The sequence below is a fragment of the Hyperolius riggenbachi genome, chromosome 12 (assembly GCF_040937935.1).
Source record: "Hyperolius riggenbachi isolate aHypRig1 chromosome 12, aHypRig1.pri, whole genome shotgun sequence".
NCBI lineage: Eukaryota > Metazoa > Chordata > Amphibia > Anura > Hyperoliidae > Hyperolius > Hyperolius riggenbachi.
In genome coordinates this window covers 178,062,802-178,078,098 of record NC_090657.1, presented here as the reverse complement: position 1 = coordinate 178,078,098, position 15,297 = coordinate 178,062,802, and the positions used below count along the sequence as shown (strand labels likewise).

The 15,297-nt window shown below is 46.4% G+C and overlaps 1 protein-coding gene across 2 annotated transcripts in view; it reads left to right on the top strand.

The window, feature by feature from the left end:
* Window positions 1-501: 501 nt before the first annotated feature.
* The window catches only part of LOC137540714 (opioid growth factor receptor-like), a 376,839-nt gene continuing 362,043 nt past the window's right edge, over window positions 502-15,297 (top strand). For both annotated transcript variants that reach the window (XM_068261839.1, XM_068261838.1), the window contains exon 1: window positions 502-583. In XM_068261839.1, coding sequence (XP_068117940.1) covers window positions 533-583 — 51 coding nt within the window. In that variant the 5' untranslated portion in view covers window positions 502-532. The remainder of the gene's footprint in view (window positions 584-15,297) is intronic.

Here is a 15,297-nt window from a genome sequence, read left to right as displayed (position 1 = left end):
GTCGCCACACAATTGCCTCCCTGTGTGAAGGTCCCCATAAACAGTCTATAAATTGGACTATCTGGGGCGTCCCCTGTTCTGCTGGTCTTATGGGGACTTTTTGTTAGTATTTATATGGCTGATTACTGGCTTATACTGGCATTGAGTAATGTGCCTTTACCTTATTTAGACTCTAAATGAGTTTATCTGGCCGCGCTAGGTGTCCTTTTTCCTCCTTTCCTCCTTTTTAAAAGCCTTCCTTGTGTCTATTAGCTCAGACTAGCTTCTGTGCAGTCTGAGCACTGTGACGTTAGGGGGAGGTTCGCTGTCACTCCTTCCAGGCTGGGGGCGGCTTCTTCCTATTCAGTGTGTATCTCTTTCATGCTGGAGCTCTGTTATGCGTCCCAGCGTGGTTACTGCACTTCCGCCCCGCCCCCAAGTCCTCCTACAGGAAGAATGTCTATTTTAAACAGCCAGAGCGGCGTTTTCATTGCATAGGGCTGGTTACAGGTCCTGCTGCTGCTGCTGCTGCTGCTGCTGCGAATTGCTGTGTATGGAGACTCCTGCAAACACCTGTATTGGTTTCTCTTCTTCTAGGAAAGAAGTAAGTAATTTATTTTCTTTAGGCATGTTCTTTGTATGGCTAGTTTACTTTGCTTCATGTTTTCTTAAAGGCATATACCTCCTTTTCCCTATACCTACCTATCTATTTTCTTTTCTTTGCCTCTCAGCTGTCATTTGTCGGCTGCTACTATGGACACCTATGCGCCTTACAAAGACCTCCAAAACATTGATAGGTAGGTGATTATTCAGGTAAGTTCTACCTTCTGGGAGTGCATTTTATGAACTGTATAGTCATAATATGACTATGTTTCTACAGCCACAGAAGACGACATCACGAGCGATCAAAGAAGAAGAAATCTTCAAAACGAACATCACCTTCTCGTCACAAATCTTCACGGAAGGGACGTTCTAGAAGTCGGTCACCGACGCGACACCATTCATCCAAACATCGTTCAAACCATAGACGTAATCGATCACGAAGCAGAAGCCGTTCACCACATATCTTGGAACAACAGCAGGGATGCTGGGCATGCGGAGACAAAGTACTTGAGGGTAAACTCGTATGTGCCAGTTGCTTCTCGGAGATGTCGACAGAACCGGAACAACCCTCTCTGGATGTATCTGATCTTATCAAAAAAGCAGTACAGGAATCTATGGAATCTTATATTTCACAACTTCCAACAGCCTCTACTTCGGCTGACATTCCTCATACATCATCATCCCCACAGGATATACAAATGGAGGAACTTCACAGTTGATTCGATTTTTCCTTGGTCCAACCTTACGCTGCTGCAGTTAGAGAGGTTTTAGAGTGGGAATCGGATGAAGAATCTATCGTTGATGATAAAAAAAGCAAGAAGAGATATTATAAACAAGATACAAAAGTTAAAGTGACTTTTCCATATATGGCGGAAATAGATGAAGTCATGAAAGAAGAATGGAAAAAGTTAGAGAAAAAACCGCCACTATTGAATAGGCTTCAGAAATTATATCCCCTAAAGGAGGACGACTGCAAATCCCTGGACAACCCGCCTGTAACTGACGCATCTGTGATCCGTCTAGCCAAACACATGACACTTCCGTTAGAGGACGCTATTTCTTTTAGAGATGTCTTACTACGAAAAACGGATATGGACTTGAAAAAATCTTATGTAGCTTCAGGGGCAGCATGCAGACCAGCCATTTCTTTGGCTCCGGTAGGTAAAGCCATTAGATCGTGGGCGGAAAACATTGAGGAAGCTATTAAATCAGGAGATAATGACTCAATATCTTCAGCTCTAGAAGATTTAAAAATTTCAGGCGATTTTGTGGGAGAAGCCGCCTTTGACATAGTGCGATGCTCATCTCGATCCATGCTGTACGCTGTCACCGCAAAACGTGCGTTATGGCTAAAATCGTGGTCCGCAGACACTAATTCCCGTCTCGCATGGTGCAAGATACCTTACGACGGGTCAGCACTTTTTGGCGAAAAAATGGACTCCGCTATCACTAGAGTCAGAGGTGGAAAATCTGGTCTCATTCCGCAAGATAGGCGGCCCTCTAAACCCACTCCTTCTACTTCACAACAAAACAGGTACAGAAATGCAAAGACCTATCGTCCGGGGAAAAGCTACAGACGTAACTGGCAGACTGGCCAGTCAACTGGAAACAGAAATCAAAAACAGAAATCAACAGAGTCTAATGCCACCCCAAAAAAATCTTTTTGATGGTACGCTTGCCCAAGATGTCCCTGTGGGTGCCAGGTTAAAAACCTTCAGCAATATATGGAGGTCCAAAATCAACTCTCAGTGGGTAATCAAAACCATTTCAGAAGGACATTCTTGGGCATTCAAAAAGACACCAATAAACAGTTTCACTCCAACAAAGGTGCCACAGACGGTAGAGAAGAGAACCATCTTATACTCTTATCTGGAAGAGCTAATACACAAACAGGCAGTATTACCGGTTCCTTTACATCAAAAAGGGTTAGGGTTCTACTCCCCAATGTTCCTGGTGAAAAAGAAGACTGGAAAACTTTCGGCCTGTACTCGACTTAAAGAAACTGAATCATTACATCCTGTTAGACAGTTTCAAAATGGAATCTCTTCAATCGATCACTCAAGCGATAAACGTAGGAGATTGGTTAGTTTCAGTAGACCTGGAAGATGCCTATCTCCATATTCCCATCCAACAAAACATGCAACAATTTCTCAGGTTCAGCATCGAGGACAAACATTACCAATTCAGATGCCTACCCTTCGGGATATCAACCGCACCAAGGACTTTTACAAAAGTGTTAGTTTCTCTTGTGGCTCTTCTAAGAACACAGGGTCTGCGTCTGTACCATTACCTGGACGACCTGTTACTGATAGCGGACAACAAACCTCTCCTGTTACAGCACAGAGAAATCCTCCTTCAGACTCTGAAAGACTTCGGATGGCTGATCAACATCCCCAAGAGCCAATTAGATCCAACGCAAGACTTAGTCTATCTTGGAGCTCGTTTTCAGACTTCCAAGAACGCGATATCGATACCTCCGGACAAGATTCCGATTATCCAAAACAGGATACGGGACATGATTCACACGCCATCTTGTACAGCCAGGAAATGTCTCAGGTTAATAGGGACCTTATCAGCAACGATACCAATGCTACCCTGGTCTCATTACCATATACGAGCATTCCAGACCGGTTTCCTTGCTCAATGGAACAGGTTGGATATGAATCAGAAGATTTGCATCTCACAGTCAATGAAGATGGGTCTACAATGGTGGTTATGTCCAGACAAAATACGTGGTCACCTTCAGATCACTCCGAAGCCTCCTGTTGTAGTCACAACAGATGCCAGCGAGAGGGGCTGGGGGGCAACCTGCGAATCCCAGGTAGCTCAGGGAGTTTGGAATTCGAAAATCTCGAGACAGTCATCGAATCATCGAGAGTTATCAGCGGTTCTATATGCCCTTCACCATTTCCAGAAGTTAATTTCCAACAAGAACTGTCTAGTGAGAGTAGACAACAGCACGACAGTATCATACATTCAGAGACAGGGGGGCACACGCAGTCAATCTCTCCTGAAGGTAGCGGACGAGATTTTTCTCTTTGCGGAGAACAATCTCTTAACTCTGAAAGCGGTGTTTATACCGGGCAAATTGAATGTGGAAGCAGATTTTCTGAGTCGGACTTCATTAGACAACAACGAATGGTCACTGAACCAATCTTCATTCGATCTGATCTGCCAGAAGTGGGGGTATCCAGAGATAGACCTGATGGCGTCTGGGATGAACAACAAATGCAAAAGGTTTATGGCGAGGTACCCATTTCGAAATGCAGAGGCATTAGATGCCATAACATCGTCATGGAATTTCTCGATGGGGTATGTGTTTCCCCCAGTGCCATTGATTTACAACCTACTCAAGAGACTCTCGCAAGAATCTGTCATACTCCTAGCGGTGATTCCGAACTGGCCGCGGAGACCTTGGTATCCGTTGCTTCTCCAATTAGCAACGGAAGACCCTCTAATCCTCCCTTACAGCAAACACCTCCTAACCCAAGGTCCAGTGTCACATCCAAATCCAGCACGATTGAACTTAGCGGTATGGAGGTTGAGAGGAGGAAGCTACAGAGTCTAGGGTGCACTCCAGAAGTAATTGAAACATTACTGAAAGCCAGGAAACCTTCTACAAACGCTTCATACTACAGAATCTGGAACAGATTTACGGAATTTGCCCTATCCTCTTCTTTTGACCCATTACATCCATCACCTCAATACCTCCTGGCCTTTCTACAGACGGGTCTTCAAAAAGGGTTGTCTTACAATGCTTTAAAAGTACAGATCTCGGCTATTTCTGCTCTTACAGATCAACGCTGGGCCCTACATCCTCTGATAAAACAATTTATGCTAGCTGCTATCAAAATAAGACCTCCAAGGAAAGCCATATTTCCAAAATGGGATTTACCGTTGGTACTTAATTACCTCTCTGCTGCACCCTTTGAACCTATGGAGGAATGTTCCTTATGGCATTTAACCTTAAAAGCTTGTTTCTTAGTGGCGATAACATCTGCCCGGAGAGTTTCGGAGTTACAAGCACTGAGTTGCAGAGAACCTTTCCTGTCATTTTTTAATGACAGAGTTCAGCTTCGTCCTATGGACTCTTTTCTTCCCAAGGTAACAAAAACATTCCATATTAACCAGGAATGGTCGCTACCTGCTTTCCATAGTGAGGAAAATAATACTCTACACTCCCTTGATGTGTCAAGAGTGTTAAAAGCCTATATAACAGCTACAGAGGAAATCCGTAAATCGGATCATCTGTTCCTAGTTCCATCTGGTTATCGAAAAGGCCATGGGGCCTCATCCAGAACTATAGCTTCCTGGCTTATTAAAGCCATCCAAGGTGCATATCGGGCTATCAATGTGGAGCCTCCAGATGGCATCAGGGCGCACTCTACCAGAGGCATGGCATCTTCCTGGGCAGCCTACTCCAATGTTTCGGCATCCAAAATATGTCAGGCGGCAAATTGGTCGTCAATTAATACTTTTATTTCTCATTACAAAGTTGATGTTTCTGCAAGCACTTTGGTGCAATTTGGGAGAGCAGTAATCTCCTCCTCTATATTGAATATGGAATAAATTTCTTTGTTTTTTCACCAGCAAACTTGGTTTTCCCTCCCTTATTTTTTATGCTAGTTAGATCCCAATGTGCTGCCATGGAGGCATAAGGAAAGCGGAAAATTGTATACTTACCTAACGGTAATTTTCCTTTCCTGATGCATCCATGGCAGCACATGGATCCCACCCGATTATTCGGTGAGTAATAGTTACAAAGACAGCGAGCACCACCTCTTAATTCTATTTAAAGATTCACTGGTCCAATGGGGTAGGGGGGCGGAGCCACTACCCAATGTGCTGCCATGGATGCATCAGGAAAGGAAAATTACCGTTAGGTAAGTATACAATTTTCCGCTTTATCTGCAAAAGATCTCTTCCTGCAATAGATCCATTCCTGCAAAATGCATTCATAGTCTATGAGATCTGCAGATCCTCATACACACCTTGTTTAACAGACTTCATCTGCATATCTGGCAATCATCTGCAGATCTGAAAATCCATCCTGGTGGATCTGATCTGCAGATGATCTGCAGATGATTGCCTGCTAAACAAGGTGTGTATGATGATCTGCAGATCTCATAGACTATGAATGCATTTTGAAGGAATGGATCTATTGCAGGAAGAGATCTTTTGCAGATAATGATCTTTTGAATGTGTACGGGCAACTTTGTGTGCAGCATCTTGCAAAGATTTTATCTGATGGGGAGTGCAGCTCCATAGAATAGACTGCAAAGGTATGGCTCTCATACTACATGGAATGGGGTATAATTGGTCTGTGATCTTGCCTTTTCCAGAGACTTTTATCTCAAGTGTGTATGCAGCATTACTCAGCTATCATTTCCTATTGTGTTTGAAGCAGAGATAAATAAGGAAAAGGGGATACATAGCAGTGACTGCAAGCCAGATCACTAGAGAATAAGGTGTTGGGGGCCCAGGGGCCCCTCTTACTCTAACCGCAATCAGTGTGTGACGGCTGGGTGGGATGGATGGAGGAGCGCACTTTGGTGTCTTAGCCTTGGGTGCTGGAGGACCTGGTCCTGTCTCTGTACTAATGGAAGTCAATGGTAGCGTTCACACTGTAGCGATCACCAGTGATTAGCGATTTGCTGATGGCTTATGCAGCATTTTTGGAGCGATTGCTTTTTAATGTTATAGAATCACAATACGCAATCATTCCTAAATCGCTTTCCTGTAGAGTGAAAAAACAGCTTCTTGCTGATCGCTGGCGATCAGCAAAATGCTACCGAAAAGCGCCCAGTGTGAACTAGGGCCCTGTGTGAGTGCTTTATCTGTACATTCAATTAGGAGTTTAGAGATGACCACTAGCAATATGTAGGTTAGGCTTCTTTTTGTGTTTAACTTTATATTGGGTCAGGCTTATTTTAAAGAGCTTATTTTAACCCAGGATTGAACTTCATTCCAATCATTCCAATCAGTAGCTGATACCCCCTTTCCCATGAGAAAGCTTTAGGGCTCGTTTCCACTGTTGCGGTGCGGAATCGCCTGGATTCCACGGCGGATGAAATCGCATGCGGATGCGTTTCCGCATGCTGTTTTCCCCGCGATTTCGCATGGCTAAGGAGCAGGCGAATTTAACCATGTCACTGCCTGTGTAAATTTCCATACCATTACATGCGAAATCGCGGGGAAAACCGCATGACAAAGCCGCATGCGATTTCCCTATTAAAAGCATTGCGGGCGATTCGCCCGCATTCCAGCCGCACGCGAAATCTGACGGCTCTGCCGTGCAGATTTCCCCCGCACACCAAAACGCACCTGCACGACGCACAAGTGGAAACAATCCCATCCACTTGTATTGCCTATGCGAATCTGCATGCGGTGCCCGTCACAGTGTGATGTCATGATCATAGTCCTGACAGTTTGCTGTCTGTGACCAGTGTTGAACTGTGAGAAATAACAGCTTTTTCCAACATTGGGCTCTATTCACAATCATTTTACGCATGCGGAAATGCACTTGCGGTGAATTCCTGACTGAAAAAAAAACATCTTGACATTCACAAATTTGTACGCATGATTTACCACATGCATAAAATTGTACGCATTGTTTACCCGCATGAGTAAAAAATGCGGTAAAAGTCCGCAAAAGTCGGTAATTCCCGCAAAAAAAAAAAAAATCACAAAAAAAAGACGCGGTACTTATCCGTTAGCCGGGCGCATCCGGCAGGTGGCGCTGTTGTAGCGAATTTCGATGCGCAGTTGTATCTAATTCCATTCATAGTTACTATGGTAACAGGTGGCCGCAGGTGGCGCTAATTACATTGTTGATACGCAACGTAACGATACAGTGTGTTAATGGCAACGAATATACATTGTATTTGAAGTGGCCGGAATTAAAATGAAGGCGGCGCCAATGTAACACATGAAGCCGCCGCCTTCGTCTGTTCTTCTTCTCCCCCTTTGCCCTCTCGCTTCTATACAACACTGCCAGCTGGGGGGGGGACACACGCGTGTCCCCCCACAGTCGTTCGTCGCAAGGAAACAAGCAGGCTTCCCTGCCGCGACGAACGACTCTGGGGGGACACGCATGTCCCCGCAGGCTGGCAGCATTGTATACAAGCGAGAGGGCAAAGGGGGAGAAGAAGAAGAACAGACGAAGGCGGCGGCTTCATGTGTTACATTGCTGCCGCCTTCATTTTAATTCCGGCCACTTCAAATACAATGTATATTCGTTGACATTAACACACTGTATCGTTACGTATCAACAATGAAATTAGCGCCACCGAGGCGCTTCCATTCACACAGTACTACGTTCAGTAACTATGAATGGAATTAGATACAACAGCGCATCGAAATTCGCTACAACAGCGCCACCTGCCGGATGCGCCCGGCTAACGGATAAGTACCAAAGACGCATTATTTCTGACTTAACTACCGATTTTTTTTTTTTTTTTTTTTTTTTTTTTTTTTTTATTATTATTTTTTATTTTTTATCACCTACTAGTACTTGGTGGTATATTTCGCTTTCCATTGACTTAAATGGAGCCTAGAGCCTTGAGTGCTGTGTTTGCTGGACTTTAAAGGCAGCCATACACTGGTCGATGTGCCATCAGATCGACCAGCTGACAGATCCCTATCTGATCGAATCTGATCAGAGAGGGATCGTATCGCTGCCTTTACTGCAAACAGATTGTGAATCGATTTCAGCCTGAAACCGATCACAATCTGTTCAGCTGCTCCTGCCGCCTGCACCCCCCCGTATACATTACCTGATGCGGGCTCCCGGGCGTCTTCTCCGCATCTTCTCAGCGCTGCACCCGCTCCATCCCGGCGCTTCCTGTGTCACTCCGTGACCAGGAAGTTCAAATAGAGTGCCCTCTATTTGAACTTCCTGGGTCACTGCAGTGACCCAGGAAGCGCCGGGATGGAGCGGGTGCAGCGCTGAGAAGATGCGGAGAAGACGCCCGGGAGCCCGCATCAGGTAATGTATTTTTCATCGGATCGGCCGCCGCTAGCGACGCGCACTTTACCCGCGGGCGATCGGGGGTAATTTCCCGCACGGCGCGATCGACGGACCGATCCGATTTCGGGAGGAAATCGGATCGTCGGCAGCGTTTACCGCGAACGATTGGCAGCAGATTCGATCCCAGGATCGAATCTGCTGTCGAAACGGCCGGGAATCGGGCCAGTGTATGGCCACCTTAATTGTTTTTTTTTGGGCAAGATATTTTGGTACTTTTCCGTTAATTACATTAATAGTTCACGTAACAAAAAGTGTTAATGTAACCGATTTTGTATTGTGTTTTAACTGGCTGTCTCGCTGAGGCCAAATGTATTGTAAAAAGTGAGTTAATTGAATTACAAATTAAGTCGGCGGCAATGTAACAGATGAAGCCGCCGGCTTCGGCTCTCGCTCTCCTCCCCCTTGCCCTCTCTTTTATACAATACTGGCAGCCGGCGGGGACGTGCGTGTTCCCCAGAGTCGTTCTTCGCAAGAAAACCACCAGGATTCCCTGCCGCGACGAACGACTCTGGGTGGACATTTTTTTTACAATACATTTGCAATACATTTGCCCACAGGGAGACGGCCAGTTAACACAATACAAATCGGTTACACAAACACTTTTTGTTACGTGAACTATTAATGTAATTAGCGCCACCTGCCGGGTTGCGCCCGGCTAAAGGAAAAGTACCAATATTTTTTGCCACTTTTTTTACGCATGGTTTCCGCATGTTTTACTTTGTAATTACGCATGTTTCCCTAATTTTTTTACTCATTGTTCCCACATGTGGAACATTTTTAGTGAATGTTGAAAAAATGCAGAAATTATCACTGGCGGTAATATAGCGGTAAAAAATCTCTGTACTTTTCCGTTAGCCGGGCGCATCCACTAGGTGGTGGTAATTACTATTCCCCCTCCAGGCCGCCATGGATAGTAGGGAAAGATGTAATTCTGGTGGCGTTTTATCGCCATCTAGTGGATGCGCCCGGCTAACGGAAAAGAACCAAAATCTCTTACCGCATGTGTGATTGTGAATGGAGCCCAATATCTCCCTCTGTGCAGTAACAAACATTCTGTACAGATCACTTGACAGAACTAAAGCTGTCACCACCAGTGAAAAATTTCAGAATGTAAAATCAGAGAGAGGGAATATTTTACAATGCGCAAACACTGAATAAGTAATCTATAAATGAATATTGTAAACAATAAGCAATTATCTTCATTATTTTAATTTCAATACAGTTCCTCTTTAAAGGAAAGGAGAAGAGAGAAAAAAATGTATACATGCCTGGGGCTTCCTCCAGCCTGATCGCTCTCTCGGCGCTGTCCTTTGCCTCCTGCAGCTTCAGTAACGGATACCGTTACTTCGGCCAGTCACGAACAGTTGGCGCATGCGCAGTGCACTCCTCCGTTTCGCTTGGCAGTACTACTGTGCAGGCGCAGATCGCTCATAGCCACAGGAGCAAGACGGAGGAGCGCACTGCGCATGCGCCGACTGGCCGAAGTAACGGGACCCATTACCGAAGCTGCTGGAGGCAGAGGACAACGCTGAGGGAATGATAAGCTCGGAGGGGGCTGGAGGAAGCCCCAGGTATGTATACATTTTTTGTAACAGCTAGTCTCTGGTACACTTTGACTGACTGTAAATAAGGTGTACTGTACCATAAAACTAACAATAAGAAGACTTCTTGAGGAAATATGTCATGCGCCCAGGGCCGGCACATCCATAGTGACAAACTGCACAATTGCCCAGGTCCCCTAGCGGGCTGCAAGGCCCCCAGGTCTTCCCAAAGTTAATTTCGGCAAAAGTTGTTTTACCGCAGTATTTCAATCTCTTTCAACATTATAAAAATTCATAAGCTGTCAAGAACTGATGTTAAGATGCAGAATTGTGACTAGTTGGTATTGGACAACAGTTGCCATTCTTACTGCTTTACTGAATAATACAGCCATGAAATCTAACCTTTATGTCAACACTGCTGTCTACAGGCCAGTACAAGTCATGCTGCATTTTGGCTATGCTCACAGTCTGTCTGTTGTGCGTAGGTTTTATATTTCCTAATTTTGACAAAAAAAAAAATAATAATGCCATACTGCAGTACAAGTGAGTGGTGTTGTACTGATTACACTGTATTGCATTAACAAAGGGGGGCCCTAAGCATTAAAGCACCAGTTGAAGTGTTACACAGGAATGGATTAAGATGAAAGGGGCCCTTGGCAAGGTAGCAGTTTTGCCCTCCGCTGACGGTCACCTGGCTTTTTTGGTAAGATTTGGTGGGGTTAGCATCCACCAGGCCCCTAGACTCTCTCCATGACTTAGGAAACTGCCTAGGATTGCCTAGTGGATGATCCAGCTCTGGACTGTTAGAGCATACTATGTTAGAATAAAACTTGGAACTAATGCTGGATGTGCTGATTATCTGCATTTCTTAAAGGGAACATGGAGTGAGGTATATGGAGGATGTCTTATTTTCTTTTAAGCAACGCAAGGTGCCTGGCTGTCTCCCTGTTAGTTGTCACTGGTCACACACCAGTGTGCGCACTGCTAGTGGTGATGCAGTACCTTGCACAATATATCTCATCATCAGTGGGTTTTTTTTTTTGTTCTCTTGATATTGTTCCATTCAATTCTGTGTGCCTGACTCTGCACAGTGCACCATTGGCTGTTTAACACAGGTGTGCACATACTGCTGCTACTAGTGGTGGTACAGTACCTTGCACAATACCTCTCATTATAAGTGCTTTTTTGTCCCCTCTGTTATTATTTTGTGTCAAGTGCACACGTTGGCAGTTGGAGATTGGTCTGCTGGTGGTCATAATAGTGCACCAACTACATAACCCAATAATCCTTCACCACCACTACATCATCTAGTATCCAACCACTACTGCTCCCTGTATTGGGCCAGTATTGTTAGCGATTGTTGCAGATAGCATTATATAAACTCTACTAGCAGACCTAAGCCCATTTAAAAACGGGCTCTAGGGTCTGTTTTTTGCCGCCGCATGTACTGCGCACCACCGGCGTGCGCGTACCTGCCGCACACCCGGCCGCCCGCTCACGCTCCTGCCTGGCTCCCTGGCCCCGTTCCTGTCCTCCTGTCTGTGTGAGGTTGGGTCCGTGCTGTGGACATGCGCAGTAGCCAAAAGCATGGACCCAGCTACACAGAGACAACGGACCCAGCTACACAGAGACAACTGTCCCTGCTATACGCAGGGTCAGTTGCCTATTATTATATAGTATTGGTACCCCGACCTGTGCAATGAGACACTTAATTTTACCCAAAAAAATCAAACGCCCCCACCAGAGTGAGACACAACCGGCATCATCTGGTATCCAACCAGGGGCGTAGCTAGAAATGACTGGGCCCCATAGCAAACTTTTTTTATGCCCCCCCCACACACAGCCTTCCAACCCCACGGACCTCCCACCCAAACATTCCTCCAGGACCCTCCACCCCAACATTCCCACACCCCTCTAAGTACAGTATAAGTAGCCAGGTCTATAGGTGTCCCCAGTTTAGGTAGTAGTCAGGGGCGCAACTAGAAATCACTGGGCCCCCTTGTGGTAACAGCAATTTAAACTAAATACTATACAAACATTTTAACTCATACATGAACATTATGGAAAATCCAAATTGAAGATAAACAATTTCATCCATCCTACTCCTGAAAAATATATTCATTTTTTTTTTTTAGAACCTCCAGTTTTATTTTCTGGTTTAAAAAGCTAAAAAAAGTAGGTTTAATGTTATTGTCTCATATGATGATGGTTCAGCTTTTCCCATAGTCTCGCAGTTAGCAATCCTGTGACCCCCAACAAGACAAATTCAGCAATCATGAGGCCCCCCAACAAGACAAATTGAGCAGTCATGAGGCACATAAATAGACAGCATTTCACATAAATAGGCAGAATGCCCCCTTAATATGGTAGACACCTCTCACCTGGTTTCTGAATTCTCTTGTACTGGCTGCTGTGCCTGGCAATACGGATTTTGGCTGGATTGGGGATGTGTAGGCTGAAAGGCCTGGCGGTGATGCTGTGGCTGGGTTGGCTGGCGGTGATGCTGTGGCTGGTTGGCTGGCGGTGATGCTGTGGCTGGGTTGGCTGGCGGTGATGCTGTGGCTGGGTTGGCTGGCGGTGATGCTGTGGCTGGGTTGGCTGGCGGTGATGCTGTGGCTGGGTTGGCTGGCGGTGATGCTTTGGCTGGCGGTGATGCTGTGGCCGGGCTGGCTGGCGGTGATGCTGGGCTGTGCTTGGCTGGTTGAAGTAAATGCTGACCTGCCTGGTGGTGATGCTGTGGCCTTTTTGACAGGGATTCTGGGCTGGTTGGCTGGTGGTGATGCTGGGCTGGCTGGCCTGGATAGTTTAGTGACAGGTGCCCCCCAGTTCAGGCAGTGACAGGTGCCCCCCAGTTCAGGCAGTGACAGGTGCCCCCCAGTTCAGGCAGTGACAGGTGCCCCCCAGTTCAGGCAGTGACAGGTGCCCCCCAGTTCAGGCAGTGACAGGTGCCCCCCAGGTCAGGCAGTGACAGGTGCCCCCCAGTTCAGGCAGTGACAGGTGCCCCCCAGTTCAGGCAGTGACAGGTGCCCCCCAGTTCAGGCAGTGACAGGTGCCCCCCAGGTTAGGTAGTGAGTGACAGGGACCCCCCAGGTTAGGTAGTGAGTGACAGGGACCCCCCAGGTTAGGTAGTGAGTGACAGGGACCCCCCAGGTTAGGGAGTGACAGGGACCCCCTAGGTTAGGTGGTGAGTGACAGGGACCTCCAGGTTAGGGAGTGACAGGGACCCCCTAGGTTAGGTGGTGAGTGACAGGGACCTCCAGGTTAGGTAGTGACAGGCGCCCCCCTTACCTTGACAGCCAGCGTGCCCCTCCCCTGGGCCCGCTCAGGGCAGTTTTTGGGGGCTGGAGGGGTCGCAGCATGAGGGGAGAGCTTGGTGGCACCTCGGTGGGGAGGGGGGATGGCCCCCCCCCCCTCCCTCACCTTGGGCTCTCGCCTCTGTGCTCCCCTCCAGCATTAAATAGTGTGTATGCAGGCAGCGGCAGATGCATACCTTCCGTGCGCTCCACGGATGTTCCTCTCTAGCTTCTGACGCTACTTCCTGTATAAACAGGAAGTAGCGTCAGACACTAGAGGGAAAAATGGCAATGGCTATGGTTGCTATGGCGATTGCTTCGCCCCTGTATCCAACCACTACTGCCGCCTGTATTGAGAGTGATTGTTGCAGATAGCATTATATAAACCCTATTGTTCACCCGACCTTTGTGAAGTAAACCAGGTAGAATTCAGAGGCTTCTCCCTTCCAAGATGAGCACCTCATGTTGGCACTTTTTTTTTGTTACATTTACACTTTAAAGGGATCCTTAACGTGGATCCGAGATGAAAAACGAACTATAACAAGTAACTTGCCTACATATCTTATCTAAAGTTGAGATAGTTTACATAGCATATCTAGCTGCACACAGCTTCAAAAGAATATGATTACTTATTCCTGTGATACAATGAGCGGCCATGATCTGTTTATAATAATTACACAGGTAATCTGCAACTGCATATCCAGCCCTCGGCTCACTCGCCTCTCCTGCTCCCTCCTCCCCTCTGCCTCTGAAATCACTGGCTAGTAGCATCCTCCTCCTCCTGCCCAGACTGAGCTCCCATAAGCCCTTGCTACATGGGTCTGAGTGCCTTGGCGTTTTGGAGAAGCTGTGGGAGAGGCTTATTTAGTTTATAGGGAATTAAAGTATTAAAACAAAAAGAAAAAAGTATTTGGCTTGAAGAATGCCCTATAAACTATATGAAAGGAACACAATAATGCAATGTGTAAAAGTTCATCGCGGATCCACTTTAAAGGGAACCTAAACTGAGAAGGCTTTGGATTATTCCTTTTAAAATAATACCAGTTGCCTGACTCTCCTGCGTCTCGTACTTATAGCCAGAGCCTCTAAACAAGCATGCAGATCAGGTGCTCTGACTGAACTCAGACTGGATTAGCTGCATGCCTGTTTCAGGTGTGTGTGATTCAGCCACTACTGCAGCAAAAGAGATCAGCAGGGCTGCCAGGCAACTGGTATTGTTTAAAAGGAAACCTACATATCCCGCTCAGTTAAGGTTCCCTTTAAGCCTGTATTTTAAAAAGAAAATAGTTTTACTCACCTGGGGCTTCTAGCAGCCCCCTGCAGCTGTCCCGTGCCCTCGTAGTCCCTCTCGGATCCTCCTGCTCCCGCCACCACCTAGTTTTGTTTTTCTGCCGACAAGCTCACTGCGACTGCGCAGGCCCGGCCACGCATCATCTTCTTTGGATTCCCGTCAACAATAGCGCTATTGCGGATGGAAACGCGAAGAAGACCACTCATTGCCAGACCTGTCGGCTAATGGAAACTAGCTAGCGGCGGGGGATAGGAAGATCTGTGACTAATGGTGTGTACACACTTGAAAGATTAATGAAAGATCTTAGACCAATTTTACCTCCTTCCACGTAAAATGAGAGCCATACTCTACACAGTCTATTCTGTTGAGCTGAACTCCCCATCAGATAAAAATCTTTGCAAGATGCTGCGCACACAGATGCTGTACACATTCAAAAGATCAGTATCTGCAAAAGATCCGTTCCTGCAAAATGCATTTAGTCTATGATATCTGCAGATCCTCATACACACCTTGTTTAACAGACATTCATGTGCAGATCAGATCCACCAGGATGAATCTTCA